The 16,765-nt window shown below is 37.0% G+C and overlaps 1 protein-coding gene across 50 annotated transcripts in view; it reads right to left on the bottom strand.

The window, feature by feature from the left end:
- Positions 1-16,765, bottom strand: part of DISP1 (dispatched RND transporter family member 1) — a 205,948-nt gene that overhangs the window by 12,163 nt on the left and 177,020 nt on the right. For 21 of the 50 annotated variants that reach the window (XM_077938110.1, XM_077938104.1, XM_077938053.1 and 18 more), the window contains 4 exons: positions 11,438-11,467; positions 3,414-3,537; positions 2,515-2,642; positions 2,049-2,146 (listed from right to left, as the gene is read on the bottom strand). In XM_077938110.1, the coding sequence (XP_077794236.1) occupies positions 2,049-2,146; positions 2,515-2,642; positions 3,414-3,537; positions 11,438-11,467 (380 nt within the window). Of the gene's footprint in view, positions 1-2,048; positions 2,147-2,514; positions 2,643-3,413; positions 3,571-11,437; positions 11,468-14,676; positions 14,937-16,765 lie in introns of all 50 variants that reach the window. The other 29 variants (XM_077938179.1, XM_077938211.1, XM_077938222.1 and 26 more) reach the window with 5 other exon arrangements.

The following is a 16,765-nucleotide window of genomic DNA, read 5'->3' as shown; positions in this document are numbered from 1 at the left end:
ACAGCAATATCTATCTCAAATAGCTGTGAGAATTAAATGAGATGATAACAGATGCCCAACAATATTGTTTCTGTATCCTTAGAACAGAAACAACATGAACCACATATTAAAAAATATGAACCACATAAAACAAAGAAGATTAATTTTATGTTAGTTAAAATGCCTAATTGTGCTAACAAATCAGCTGGTAAATTTATGAGTAAAGCTTTATTAGAAAAGGTTTTATCTATGATCATGACGTTTTGGCTATTATCTTATGTTGACTAATTTTGGAGAGCAAAATCAGCCTGGTGGAAACTGAAACATTTCATTTACACAGAGTTGGTAATGGCTTTAGTCAAGGCAGAATCTACTTATGAGACAATATTTAGCATTGACTATTGACATGTAATGTTTTTCCTGGTTAAGATCATAACTAACAGATGTTGGTTAAGCAATAATATATAGTAACACTTTGATTGAGAGAAATAAACCAGCCAGAACATGCAAGTAACCAGAGTTCAACTTCCTAACGTTTTTTAAGAGAAGAGACAGAAAAGGAAACATGTATAAGATTCTGCCTAATCTCCCACTATCTATTACTATACAGAGTAAGAAATCAAAATAAAGATCCTGAGACTTGGTAAGCTCCAGAAACATCAATGATCCAATCAAGTCATCTAGTGTTCTATTAAGTGTTCTAATAAGACAGGAAAACATACATTTAAGAGGGATTTTCAATAACAACAGCAAAAGCTGAAATCAAAAGAGCTTTAATGTTAATATTTACTTAATTAGAAATTACACTATCCACAGTTCCTCAATCCTAATCACTATGGCTAATCAATGGCTTACATACTTATATTCATGTCCTCTAGGCTGTGCCTTCCTTCTTCCCTGGCAGCTGCAGAGTGATCAGGCTGACTCCATGTTACAGCAAATTTTGGGTAGTGAATTTGTTGCCAACATTTAGAGATCTGATGATTTCACATTCAAATCTGGATTTTTGGCCAGGTGCGGTGGCTCATGCCTGCAATCCCAGCACTTTGGGAAGTCGAGGCAGCAGGATCACCTGAGTTCGGGAGTTTGAGAGCAGCCTAACCAACAAGGAGAAACCCCATCTCTACTAAAAATATAAAATTAGCCAGGCATGGCGGCGCATGCCTGTTATCCCAGCTACTTGGGAAGGCTGAGGCAGGAGAATCACTTGAATCTGGGAGGCAGAGGTTGCGGTGAGCTGAGATCACGCCATTGTACTCCAGCCTGGGCAACAAGAGCAAAACTCCATCTCAAAAAAAAAAAAAAAAAAAAAAAAAAATCTGGATTTTTGACCTCTGGCAAGTTCTTGCAACATTTGGGTCCTCATTTCTAGAACCCCATCTTTTGTCGCAGCTAAGTAGCAGCTGATTTCTTTAGACAGGGCAGATGTTCCTTAGTGTTCCACAATCACCATCACTTCTCTTGTCATACCTAGCTAGCTTTATTCACTTGTATTATATGACAGGCCCGAAGTATTCAAACTTTGAACCTCTAGACTTTATTGTTTTCACCTCTCTACCTCTACTGCCTAGTGATGAGGCAGCACACTGACGGCTCTTAATACAGTACTGCTTTTTGAATGAATCAGAACTTTAAGTCATTTTCTGATTCATTTTAGAATGAATCAAAACTTTAACTGATTTTTAAATAATTCAACAGATTATTTCAAGGTTCAATCCAAAAATATGTACCTGTATTTGATCTAGAAATAAACAGTACAAGGAATGTTTAAAAAGACTTCAAATGTTGGGCGAGGTCGAGAATTTCATTAGATTTATATCTTCCTTAAAATAAGAAAACTCAATCATTACTTTTTTCATTAATTTTAATAATATAATAAACTCAGACTAGTAGTTGACTAAACTAGAGAAATAAAAGAAAAAGTTAATTAGCCAAAATTTCTTTAGGTTCAACAGCAACAGTGAAGCTGTGTGACTAGCCACACACGACTATCAGTCTAGACTGTGATCATGTTCAATTTTAAATGCCAGCAAACCACTGAGCGTGTGTTCATCTACGATGCCACTCACTTGGAACGTCGCAGAAAAAGCTGTCCTTGTGGAAGTTCCAGTCAACTTCTCTTTTCTCTCTTTCATAATGATCATCTGACCATCTATCATCCCGATGGCTGAAATGGAATGACAATTTGATCTTCAATAAAGTTCTCGCTATTTCAAGGCTGATAAGCATACTGGAAACAGTACTTCCTCAAAGCCATGACCTGCTTAGTTCTTGATATTAAGTTGAAAGGATTAAAAGAAGCAATCAACATTAATTTTCTCACTTCTAAAAAAGAAAAAAAAAAAAAAGAAAATCTCACCTTTTCATCCTACTACAACAAAATCTTCAAACACAATGACAAGCTAAACAAATTCAGTGGCAAAGATTTTGAGCCACACATTTTACATTTAAATTTTTTGTTCAGGCAGTATTTTAAGAGGAATTCATTAAGCAATGTTTTATCTAAAAGTTATATAAAAATAAATAATTGATTACCTTTTGGCTTGTTCATCTGCATATTTAAAGGGATAATTTGCTAATGTTGCTTTGTATCCTGTATTTTTCACCATATTATTCCATGTGACCAGTCTCTGGCCTATTGCTGTTCCTCTTGGTTCAAAACCCTAAGGCAAAATTACAAGTGCTCGTTAGTGTATTTCATTTCAGGCTAAGTATAGTTACAATGAAAGCTTGGGAAAGCAATGTCAAAGTAATGTATAGCTTTCGACAGAAAATATAGCTCCTCACAGCTACTCCAGAGGTGACTGCATTAAAACAAGATGCCTTGACATGATAATCATCACCTATTTGCTGTGACAAAACAGTTTGATTCTTTGGTATGATACATGTCTAAGGAAAGTTTATCTTTTCAACTCATGCCTAAGCATTTAGTAAATACTTATTTTTATCTTATAAAAATTATGATAAAATTAAATCATGTTACACATCGTTAGTATTTTTACAAGAGTGTTTCATTATCCTTGATCATATTTTCCTCATAATTCCACGCCAGAGAAACATTTACTTCAAAACAGACTCCGCTATCTGTTAGTAATACTGAAATTCCTTTAACTTCTTTGGGAGAAAACAGAGACAGTGTTAAAGACTTTATGAGAATAATTTTATAGAAGGCAGATTCTCCAATTTATTGCTTTTTAGCTTAAACATGGGGACCAAGAAGCAAACCTTCCAGATTTTTGAGGGTAAGCAAGTTCCTTGATCTTTTAACAACCTGATAATACAGATAAAGTAATGTCTTTACTTTTCAGAAAGAGAATTGTTGCTTGAGAAGGTTTTTAAAGAAATGGGTTACTAAATAACATAAGGCAACATGTATTAAAATACACAATATTTGAAGATGATTTTAGGCTAAAGAAAACATAAATGCTACTCACCAGCAATGGATCGGAGAAGTCAGGAAGCTCTGGCACTAATACTCCAACCAAGGCACAGACCACGATGAACATGGTGCACATGCCCAAGACCACCACTGGCCAGTCAGCTATCAGGGCTGCATAACTACAAAACACAAAGAAGTGTCAGCTATCAGGGCTGCATAACTACAAAACACAAAGAAGTGTCAGCTATCAGGGCTGCATAACTACAAAACACAAAGAAGTGTCAGCTATCAGGGCTGCATAACTACAAAAACACAAAGAAGTGTCAGCTATCAGGGCTGCATAACTACAAAACACAAAGAAGTGTCAGCTATCAGGGCTGCATAACTACAGAAACACAAAGAAGTGTCAGCTATCAGGGCTGCATAACTACAAAACACAAAGAAGTGTCAGCTATCAGGGCTGCATAACTACAAAACACAAAGAAGGCACAAAGAAGGCCCTTTGCAGAAATATTTTTGGTACCTAAGAGAGCAATTTATTAAATCCTCATATTGTAGACCAAATACAGGTATTTATCAATACAATATCTAATGGGGTTATAAGTATTTGTATGTAATTGTAGTAGAAAGTTACAAGATCATTCTCCCCTCATTTTTGTGATCAAGTAGCACTTTATGCCACAGGCTACTGAGAGTCAGAATAATGTTCGTATATGACAAATAACATTTTATATCTACTCTATGCCTGTAAAAGATATAAAATACACACTTCATTAGTGGAAAGAAAATAAATTTTAACAGAGGATCCATTCTCTATGCAGTGTCTTCCAGAACTTTTGTTGCTCTAGTTATTCCCTTTCTCCACACCTTTACTCTCACGGTTCTTAAAGAAGAACTCAATCTATAAACAGGTTCATATAGTTCTAATCTTAAAAATAACCAAATTGAGGGCTGGGCGCGATGGCTCACACCTGTAATCCCAGCACTTTGGGAGGCCGAGGCAGGCGGATCACAAGGTCAGGAGTTCGAGACCATTCTGACTAACATTGTGAAACCCTGTCTCTACTAAAAATACAAACAATTAGCCGGGCATGGTGGCGCACACCTGTAGTCCTAGCTACTCGGGAGGCTGAGGCACGAGAATCGTTTGAACCCAGGAGGCGGAGGTTGCAGTGAGCCGAGATCGTGCCACTGCACTCCAGCCTGGGTGACAGAGTGAGATTCTGTCTCAAAAAACAAACAAACAAACAAATGAACAAACAAAAACAAACTAAACATTTCCCACAAACCTGTAACTTTCCTTCTAGCTAAAACTACAGTGAACATATCGACTAGATATGTGAGTTCCATGAGGGCAGAAATTCTTGTCGGATTCATTTAGTGTACTATCGGTGGAAGGTGATCAGTATCTACTGACTAAATGAACAAACACCTGGTGCTTGTACTCTCCAGCTACTACAATCTGGCTTTAGTCTCTTCCCACATGTGGGGAACTGTCTCTATTACCAAATCCTACCACCGGGCCCTTTCTTCCAGATGTGCTTCCCACACCCGCATTTGTTACCTCAAATTGAAAGATCTGTTTCTGTATTCCTTCCATGAGGTCCTGGATCACACGTTATTATTTTGACACTTCCAAGTCTTGATATGAGCTAAGTACCCAATAGCAGCTGACTAAACTGAACTTTTTCTAAAATTCAAAATGCATCCTGCAAACTTCTGGTTTCTTGAATCTTTATTACAAGAAAAGCAAGACAAAATATTTAACTTGTGGACCACTACTCTCAAATTCTCAGCAATGTTAGCTCATTTGGCTGCTACAATGGCTATTTCTGGCTCATTTGAAATAGGATTCTTACTCATATATTTTTGAGTTATTTCTTCAAAATCATGCTAGTAGTTACAAATAATTCTGGTGGCTCTAAATGTCAGTCTGAAAAAAAAAGCTACTATATGTCTCTAAGAATAGACTGCCAATTTTTATAATCTGATGTCTTTATTGATCTGGCTTTGTGGGGATATTTGCTTCAAATTATAATTCTAGTAAGGTTATTAAAATACAGCGTAATTATGCTTTAAGGGAGCATGTGCACAGGCACTTTTCACTGCTGCTCTTTTAAAGTAATCTTATAAGGCCAGACGCAGTGGCTTTATATGTGGCCTGCAATCCCAACACTTTGGGAGGCTGAGGCAGTCAGATCACCTGAGATCAGGAGTTTGAGACCAGCCTGGCCAACATGGTGAAATCCTGGCTCTACAAAAATACAAAAAAAAAAAAAAAAAAAATACAAAAAATACAGGCGTGGCGGCACACGCCTGTAGTCCCAGCTACTTGGGAAGCTAAGGCAGGAGAATTACTTGAACCCAGGAGGCGGAGGCTGCAGTGAGCAGAGATCACATCAGTGCACTCCAGCCTGAGTGAGCAACACTCTGTCAAAAAAAAAAAAAAAAAAAGAAAGAAAGAAAGAAAGAAAGCAATAAAGGAAGGAAGGAAAATGAAAGAAAGAAAGGAAAGGAGAAATCTTATAAAAATAAATGAATAAATACAAGCTCGCCCTTATTCAGAATACCAGTTGCTCTTATGCTTTACATAAATTATCATCTTGTTCAATTCTCACAACAACCCTTGGAGATGAAACTAAGGCACAGACAAGTTATAGAACTTACTCAATGTCACAAAACTAGGAACCTAGATAGTCTGGTTCTAGTGTCAGGCCTTTTAATCTCTGGGCTGTCATTTCTTTCTTCAGACACAAGAGTAACTAGGAACATTACAAATAACTACACTGGCACAAATGCTTCCCAAAACTTACAATTAAACATTCCTAGCCCTACTTATAGTTAATTTCTCTATGCAAAGTCATATGGGTTCTAAGTTTGAACATTATTCACTAGACTGCAAATTTTGGATTTAAAAACTCATTCAGGAAAAGTGATGCTAGATAAGACAGAATAACCTTTTAGAATAATTCTGAATATAATAAAAACATATAAGTGACAATAAGCTGATTGTGGTTGTTCAAATGTAAACACCAAGTGGCTAGAAGCTTTCACACTTCTAGGACACACCCTGTGCAAAAACATTCTCCTTACTTTATTTCCTCCTCCACCAAATGCAAACTAAGATGAAAGTAACTAGTTTTGAAGCCATAAAGTCCTCTGTCTCAATAGCACATTTGAGACTACATTCATTGCTTTAGACTTAAAAAGAGTCCTTTACATTTTAGACCATTAAAATATCAGCCCTGTGAAATGAAAATGGCCCCAGGCTTATACAATTATTCATTACACTTTATTTTAAATGGATTCATTTTCTCTCAAATGAATCAGAAGTTATGCATTTTTACCTACTAATGTTATCAATAGAGGGCAATAGGCCCCAAATTGCTTAGTATTCATACTGTGGTTTAATTTACCCATATAATGATTTTTTATTTTGTGTTCTTGAAAATCTGCACACACATGTATAACAACCTTAAAAGCCCCATTCAATAATTGCTTTTCTTCCCTTTGAAAACATTTGGTTTTGATTTTACAGCACTGCTACATACCATATACGTGCACTGACTACATATGGAAACTTTATGGCATTAGTGATTTCAGCACATTTCTTCCAAACACGTTTAACCTTGCTTACTATAATTCCACTTCCTTACACGCCCGATGTTTCCCATGCTAACCTTTCCTAGAGACAACTTCACATTTAAGTAATGGGATCACCATCCTGAGTATGTAACACACCACGGGGGAAAGCCCAATCATTCTGAGTAAATTTTACTCAAACAAGTATTTCTCCTCAACACCACAAAATTGCTGAGGCTAATTCTACTCCTCCTGCTATCTGTGCAAAGATACAGTATAGCTGTGGGTACCACATGGGAAACAGAGTTGCATGCGCAATATGAAATCCAGACAATGGTTGTAATATGAAGATAAAAATCCAATAAAGTAGGAAAATTGGAGAAGTAAAGGAAATTAAAAAAGGCCTATAAATCTCACAAATATATATATATATTTGATGATGTTTTATATATATATATACACACACACACACACATATATATATCTCCATATCCTGTGCATTATTCTCTTTGAAAAGTGGACCACATGTGCAGTAGAAGAATTTTCAAAGGAACCATTCTTTTAACTATCATGTATTCTTCTGCATATCAAATAATACTTGTCTTTCATCCACCTGCTCTAATACTGAAAATCTTTAGACACCACAATATAACTGTAAATGCGGCCCACCTCTGTAACACCTGGCTTACAGCAGGTAGTCATTTTCCAGTGAAAGACCGTTTTCCCGGAGGCCCTACTGCTGCACTAGCTGCTGAGGTTAGGGCCCACAGCTCTTTACAGGGCACTGCGGTATGCAAGTTCACATCATCTTCTCAATAGGTTAAGTCTCAAATAGGAGACAGATCTGAAGGGCTCGTTCTCCTTTTACAGAAGAAGAAACAGAAGCAGCAGAGGTAATGAAACGTGTTCGTAGGTGAACCGTGGATCTGAGTTAGCAGGCAGGCTGCCTGGCATTCTGGTCCAGGGTGTTATGGCCATGCTGGAGTTTTCACTGCTACTCAGTGGAAGCCCCTCAAACATAGTCAGAGATTTTCAGTCACCTTATTATTGGGTTTACTCTGGAAACAGATCAGAAATAACTGTTAAAACAAATAAACGAAGTATCTTATACAGCCAACTTATGCTCAAGTGACATTAAAATAGGGGCCAATTTTAAGTGGGTCATTTATATTATAACATTCCCCCATAATAAATTTTCCTCTTAGCTTACAAAGATTTTTTTTTTCCTTGCTCTTTGCTGCCTTTCTCAAAACACTCTTCTTTCTTCTCTTTCCTCTGAGCAGAAAGCCATGTTTCAGATGGTGTAAGTCAGTCCCCACACCAGAGGCTTCCTTTTCGTCACCAACCACCGGATCTTTAACCCCTTACAGCCTGGCTTTTGCTCTCATGACTCTTCTGAACTGCCCAAGTCAACTAACTGTTATTGGTTTTGATCTTCCTTGACCTGAGCAGAATTTAACACTGTTAGCTACCTCTTTCTTCCTAAAAATCCTTTCCCTTTTGGTTTATTCCTTTCTGTTTCCCTTAATAGCTCTTTCTTATTCCTCTTGTCCCTTAAAGATAGACATTTCAAAATGTTATTAAGTCATAACTTTTCCAGTGGCATCAACTATCAACTTAGTGGGAAGAGTGATTGAAGTTCGAGAAAATTAAAAAAAAAAAAAGAATATACAACTCTTTTTTTCTTGTGAAGTAACAAATTCATCCAACATTTAGCATTAAACAGTAAGGATGCAAGGCATTCTGGAAATACAAAAACGGCAGACTTGGATCTTGCCCTCAGGGAATTTACAGCCTAATACAGAAAATAAGACAGGCACATGAATATCTACAAGACAGGTTAAAAAAATATATATGTGTGTGTGTTTTTTGTTTTTTTCTTTCCCCCCTGAGATGGAGTCTTGCTCTGTCACCCAGGCTAGAGTACAGTGGCATGATATTGGCTCACTGCAAGTTCCACCTCCCGGGTTCAAGCAATTCTCCCACCTCAGCCTCTGAGTAGCTGGGATTCCAGGCACCCACCACCACACCCAGCTAATTTTTGTATTTTTAGCAGAGATGGGGGTTTCACCATGTTGGCCAGGTTGGTCTCGAACTCCTGACCTCGTGATCTGCCCACCTCGGCCTCCCAAAGTGGTGGGATTATAGGCATAAGCCACTGTGCCTGTCCAAAAATATGTGTTTTTTAGAGGCATACAGATGAAATGTTTTGTGAATTCAATAAGGGAAGCAATAAGTTCCAGCCAAGGTGGGAAAGGGGAATCAGGAAAGGCTTTGTTGGAGAAGTTATAGTTATATGCATATATACTTAAAAGAAATTATAACTTTGTTTTAATAATACCAATTTAATAACAGAGAAAGAAATGAATTTTTTCAAAGTAAAATTTTTAGTCATTTGAAAAACCCTATTTATCGAAAAGTAGAAATTCGTTTTCTTAGTATGCCATATTTACTTGCATACCTCTTTCCCTTATTCTTTCTTTCTCTCTTGTTTTTTTGCAAAAATGAAAAGCGAATTGTTAAACAAAATGTGGTATATACATACAATGGAATATTATTCCAGCCTTAAAAAAAGGAGATTCTAATACATGCTACAACATGAATGAACCTGGAAGACATCATACTAAGTGAAATAAGCCAGTCACAAAAGGACAAATACTGTAGGATTCGACTCATACGAGGTACTTAGAGCAGTCAAACCCATAGAGACAGAAAGCAGAATGATGGTTGCTAGGGCCCGGGGGTAGGAGAAAATGGGGAGTTCATGTATAATGGATATAGAATTTCAGTTTTACAAGAGAAAAAAAGTTCTGGAAATGGATGGTGGTGATGGTTATACAACAATATGAATTACAATAGTCATCATGTTGTGTAATAGATCACAGCCAAAGAACTGTACTCTTACAAATGGTTAAAAGACAACATATATGTTATATATACAACAAATATAAACATGTTATATATACAACACATATAACATATAAACATGTTATAACATTTAAAGTATGTCAATATGTTTTAACTATCATATAAACCTGTTATATATAACATATAAACCTGTTGAATATAACACATAAACCTATGTTATATATAACATATATATGAATGTGCGTGCGCTCTCTCTCTCTCTCTCTCTCTCTCTCTCTCTATATATATATATATATATATATATATTTTTTTTTTTTTTTCCCGAGACAGGGTCTGGCTCTGTCACCCAGGCTTGAGTGCAGTGGTATATTTCAGCTAAGTAAAAACTCTGCTTCCTAGGCTCAAGAGATCCTCTGACCACAGCCTTCTGAGTAGCTGGGACTACAGGTGCAAACCATCATGCTTGGCTAACTTTTTGTAATTTTTTGTAGACACAGGTGTCCCCATGTTGCCTTGGCTGGTCTTAAACTCCTGACCTCAAGTGATCCACCTGCCTCAGCCTCCCAAAGTGCTGGGATTATAGGCGTGAGCCACTGCGCCTGGCCTATTATGTATATTTTACCACAATTTAAAAAATATATTTTTTTAAAATAGAAGGATAGTTTACTAATTAATATTTATGTAGTAATTTCACTTCAAAGAGAGGATAACTCCCTTGAGGCAGGCATCAGTGTTATCAGCATCTGAGCTTCTTTGGCAACTGAATTTCAAAGATCGCTTAGAATTTCTTAAGTGTAATGACATTGTATCTGGAATTACAATGTGTAAGAACATCTGATGAGAAAATGCTTTTTTAAGGAACTCTTATCTTGTTAACATTTTCTCTGTTGAAAGATAAGCCTTAAACATTTCCACATAAAGGAATACTTCCATTGGTAACAAGATTTTTAAAAAGAAAGACAACCCCTCTGAAATAAATTGCCATGAATTCAAGTCCTGGTAGTTGGCAGAACAGTATCTCTTTCCTCACTAAGTAAGCCACTGAGAAGCCAATCCATAGAAGGAAGGAATGCAAAATAAACAAATATAAATGTTTACACACAAATATAATTTTTTTTTTTTGAGACAGAGTCTCACTCTGTCCCCCAGGCTGGAGTACAGTAGCACAATCTTGGCTCACTGCAACTGCCACCTCCCAGGTTCAAGCGATTCTCCTGCCTCAGCCTCCTGAGTAGCTGGAACTAAAGGCACGTGCCACCATGCTTGGCTAATTTTTGTGTTTCTGGTAGAGATGGGGTTTTGCCATGTTGGCCAGGATGGTCTCAAACTCCTGACCTCAGGTGATCCACCCACCTTGGCTTCCCAAAGTGCTGGGATTACAAGCATGAGCCACTGCACCTAGCCCTAGACACAAACAGAATTTAATACAGTTAGAAATCTACCTTAACACTAAAACCACTTTTGGAGATATGGAATTCCTCAAGCAGCCAACTCATGGGAATTTCTTTTTCTTTCATAAAAATATGAATGAGGAAAGTGAAAAGAACAGCAAAATATGGAGAAAATACTAGACTGGAAAAAGTATGCAGGTAAGTTTATTATTTAACAAGATTACCCAGATTACTTTACCTTTTTGGCAACTTGAAAGGTCTGGATGGTCTGGAAAAAAAAAAACAAAGGAAAAATGATCAAAAACAAAGCATCATAACATAAACAAAGGCTTTACATATGTATTGAACATTTTACTTGTTATCTCTATTACAAAGAATCCTGGAAGCATTAAAAAAAAAAAAAAGGCAATCTATTTGAGAGATTTTAAACGATGAATGTTGGCTACTTTACATACCAGTAGAGACAGCTCAAGTGGCTACTCAGGAGGCAGAACCTTCCCAGACTCCGTATTACCATCTCCTGATGGAATCATAGTCACACTGTATAATATTCTTCTCTGAGATCTACAGCTACCAGATTCAGTCTTCTCTCTCATAACAGGAATCCACATCCCTAAGCCTCCAATCTAAGCTGCTTCCTTACATAGCAAAGATCCTAACACTTAAAAAAATAGGATATTAGGTATTCTATTCCCTCTTCAAGATACCAGTTGCTTCTCCATTTTTCAATTTCTTAATATCTAACTTCGCAATCCACTTCAACAGATATGGGCTTGTGTTTCCAATCAGCTCTTTCCCATACTCTGTTTTATTATTCCCACTTATCCTTTATACCTTGCCTCCCAGATATAGGATGAGCTTGCTAAAGAAACTCCAAATTCAGTCTCAACCTCCAAACTCTGTATTCCTATCAGATTATTTTTTTCCTATTTACTGGAAAGCATTTAATAATTTGTTGAACAAACAAAAGTACACTGGTTATCACATCATGGTCTAAAGACACATGGGAGTTCCTGAGACCCTTTCACGGGGTTTGTGAGACCTCCCTTTTCCAACTATAGATCTGTGTAAAGTCAGATTTTCTTCATATACTTCATATATTTCAACCAAATGGCATATTGCCATAGATTACAGAACAAATATGAGAATCCTGCTATCTTCTAGTAAGCCACGTGTCAAAAAGATTTGCAAAAATGTAAAACAATGATACTTTGCTAAACTTCTTTGTTTTGAAAAATGTAATTATTATTCACAAAAAGTGTTATTTATGTTAACATGTAATGGGCTTATTAATTTTAATGAGTTTCATAATTTAATATTTGTCAGTTCCAATTCCGATATCGTACATACAGCTATAAGACATAAACAAAAGCTCTTTGAAGATTCTCAACAATTTTTGAAACTGAAAGGGGTTGTGTGACCCAAAGTTTAAGAACCACTACACTAATTTATTGAGGATATATAAATATTTGCTGACTGAATAATTGAATTGCCTAGCCACATACTCTTTCTGAAAATGAAATCTTTCACCAGACTGTACCATACTTGGAGGGAACAAAACAAAATGTAAAAACCTGTCCTCCAAACTTTCTATTTTAAGCTATTACTCTTCCAGTAGTTGGAACCCTACCTTGGAATTTCTTGAAGATCTAAAGTTCTCTTTCCTATTTTCTCTCTCTGTTTACGTTTCTCACTCAGATACATGTATGCACTCTTACAAAGAAACATTTATCTAATTCCTAGTATATCCATGAACAAGACAAACAGGGTTCCCAACTACACAGAGCTAACATTCTAGAACGCACTTTGTATTAAACTGTTGAACAAAAGAGGCATGTGTTCTAAATTTCAAGCTTCATTTACATGCCCTCATTATGGATTCTACGCCCATTAAAATATTAAAACCAAGGAGATGGAACAATCTCAGAAGTTGCAAGCACTGAAAATAATTTTAGGGAATATATATTCCAATTCCACTGTAGCCTCATTTTCAGAGATGGGCCTCAGTTTGCCTTTGGTCTCTCAGCGTCTGAATAATGGAGCTGTAGTGAGAACTCAAGTCTCTTGATGCCTAATTTGCTGTTCTCTGTACTGTGAGTATTTGTCTGTAAAACCAAGCAAGAAAAGCCCATAGGGAAAAGAGAAAGTATTAATCTCTTATACAGAAAATAATTGTCTTTTCTTTTGGCAGATGTGGAACTTAAAGTCTGAGTTTCCACTAAGAACAGCATAAGATAACTCGTTTTTTTGTTTTGTTTTGTTTTGTTTTTGAGACAGAGTCTTGCTCTGTCGCCCAGGCTGGAGTGCAGTGGCGCAATCTCTGCGGGTTCCAGTCTTCTCTGCGGGTTCCAATCTCCCCTCGGGTTCCAGTGATCCTCCTGCCTCAGTCACCTAGGTAGTTGAGACTACAGGCGCATGCCACCATGCCCGGCTAATTTTTGCATTTTTAGTAGAGCTGGTGTTTCACCATGTTGGCCAGGCTGGCCTCGAACTCCTGGCCTCAGGTGATCCACCTGCCTGGGCCTCCCAAAGTCCTGGGATTGCAGGCCTGAGCCACTATGCCTGGCCGAGAACTTGTTACTTTAAGAAAAAAGATGAGACTGAATATTTACAGCATTATAAAGGACACAAAAAATGGATTCTTTTTATATATATACAGTAAAGATAATTCATTTTTAAAAATCTAAAAAGATACATTAGATACATAAAAAGGAACCATATCTTATTTGCATTCATATCTCCATAACTAGTATAATGTATGGACCTTAGTGGATGTCAGATCAGTGTGTGTTGGATTAATGAATGGGGATATTTCATTACTTTTCTCATACTCAACAGCTTTGAAATCAGTAGACAACGAATTAAAAAAGCAAGAAGCTAGGGACATAAATATTAACAGAGGTAAATTTTATTTTGTTTCTTTTTTTCTCTTAAACACACACACATGCACACTTTGTTACATCAGCCCATTCCTATCTGTCAATCCTAAACTCTTTCAACATTTTACTAAACTTTGTAAGTTTCTCTTTGTGCCTCTGTATCCTATAGTATAGGCTCTCTGTTCAATGCTGCAGGAACCATTAGTTTGTTGGTTAATCAGAAAGGTTAATTAAAGAGAAACATTTTTTGAAGTTCTACATACATTCCTTAAATATCTAATAGTAACTTAAACATAAATGTCAATCTGTTCTTACATAAACCATAGAACTGCTACATTGTCTATGACTGAGTTTTTGAGGACTTCGGATACTTGTGAGTATCCTGGGTATACTGACTACAATATACATCTAAATTTTGATGATTTTTTCCCAAATCTTTTACAATTTTTTCTCCCGTGCCTAATTCAACAGTATACATTTTTTTGTAGCAATTAACCTTTTTTTCCTAAGGCTACAATTTTCTTTTCATGAAAACAACTTTTTCTTTTAGCATCTATATATAAGTGAACTAAAAAATTTAATCAGATGACATAATTACCAAAACAAGCCAACTGGCATGCATGGGTTTGGTAAGCACACTTGTCAAATGCCGGGAGCAGAAGTGTGTGGCTGTAGGAGAGCAGCCTCCTGACCTGCAGCACTCAGCTGGCCAGGGCCATCCAAGTGTGCAGAGAGGAACGGAGCGCAGGGCCACTCCAGTGAGCTGGTGAGGGCTCAGCAGCTTTACACAGACTGGGCTTTCAGTGAACACGTTCACATCTGAAGAAGCCACGAAGCACGCTTAGTTTTCTGGTGAATCTACAAAAGACCAAAAACCCCCAAAACCTGTATTTTCAAATACAATTACATATTGATTTTTCAATATGAGTTTTATAGGGATATAATTCATATACCATATAATTCACCCAATTAAAGTGTACAATTCCATGGTTTTTAGTACTTTCATGAGTTATGCGACCATCACTATAACTATATGTTGATTTTATTTAAAAAATTTTTAATTTAAATTCTTTTCTTTTGAGACAAGGTCTTGCTCTATCACCCAGGCTGGAGTGCAGTGGGCCAGCTCACTACAGTCTCCATTTCCTGGGCTCAAGTAATCCTCCTACCTCAACCTCCTGAGTAGTTGGGACCACAGCTGTGCGCCACCACACCCAGTTAGTTTTTTAGATTTTTTATTTGTAGATGTGGGGTCTCTCTATGCTGCCTAGGCTGGTCTTAAACTCCTGGGCTCAAGTGACCCTCTCGCCCAGGCTCCCAAAATGCTGGGATTACAGGCATGAGCCACTGTGCCTGGCTTATACATTGATTTTAAAATAATATGCTGACTGGGCACGGTGGCTCACGCCTGTAATCCCAGCACTTTGGGAGGCCAGGGCGGGCAGATCACCTGAGATTGGGAGTTCAAGATCAGCCTGACCAACATGGAGAAACCCTGTCTCTACTAAAAATACAAAATTAGCCAGGCATGGTGGTACACACATGTAATCCCAACTACTCGGGAGGCTGAGGCAGGAGAATCAGTCGAACCTGGGAGGTGGAGGTTGCGGTGAGCTGAGATCGCACCATTGCACTCCAGCCTGGGCAACAAGAGCGAAACTCTGTCTCAAAAAATAAATAAATAAATAAAAAGAATATGCTATCTGAACATCAGTGATGAAACTATTAATGAGCTATGAAAGCAAATGTATTTTTCCAGAGAGTAAGGCCCTGGACAAAGAAGCAAATCACTTGTCTACAAAAATCTTAATTTTTCACTCCCCGTGTTTCACTTATGCATCCTTAAAAGTACATCTTGAATTTCCAAGAGAAATTACGAGATTTTGCTATCTTTAGAACTAAAATTATCCTCACAGCCATAAGTCTGGAACATGTACTGAGCAAAGAAATGGTATTTTGCTATAGACATTTGGGTTGTAACAAATGTAAACCCTCTCTTTGCCACTAACTTTTTCTTTTAACTAAATAGAAATTCATGTATCTATGATTAATTTATTCCCTAGAGAGAAACAACTAAAGATCATCATAGTCTTTCTGCTTGAGTAAAGATTTCACTTTATGTTAAATTTGAGACAGTAAGTAGAGATTGTCAACATCAGTTGGAAAAGAAAAATTGAGGTTACCACAAAGAAACCTCCTGGGAAAACATTAGGTCTCTCTGAAGTTTCTATACTAATGGACAGGACAAACAGATGATGGAAACACCGAAACCACACTACAGGTAAAACATGAAACCTGTTTGATTTACAGTGTTGCCTTCTTTAATTCTGCTTTCGCAGTCTCTTACCAGAAACACCTGTGAAAGGAGGCTAGCAAGGGAGTCTACCACATACTTTCATAGATCAAAAGCAGTCTTCCTCCATTTGTAAAATCCTTTGGATTTGCTATTTTTAATATCTACCTAATAAAACCCGCAGATGACTTTCACCCTAACTTCAGTCTTGTGTTGATAAATAACTAGTAAAAACAAACAAATCTAACCTCGGAGAGAGAAACTATCTTTTTCCAACATTCACCTTTTAATAAAAACAAACCCAAATAAGCAACAATAATCTTCAGTGGGAACATTTTCCTCTTCTTTGATTAGGTTTTTAGCCTTTTTTTTTCTGAAGGGAATAGGCCCAAGG

This window comes from Macaca mulatta, chromosome 1, assembly GCF_049350105.2.
Source record: "Macaca mulatta isolate MMU2019108-1 chromosome 1, T2T-MMU8v2.0, whole genome shotgun sequence".
Taxonomy (NCBI): Eukaryota; Metazoa; Chordata; class Mammalia; order Primates; family Cercopithecidae; genus Macaca; species Macaca mulatta.
The sequence above is the reverse complement of the archived record's forward strand: the minus strand, read 5'-3'. Positions and strand labels throughout refer to the sequence as shown.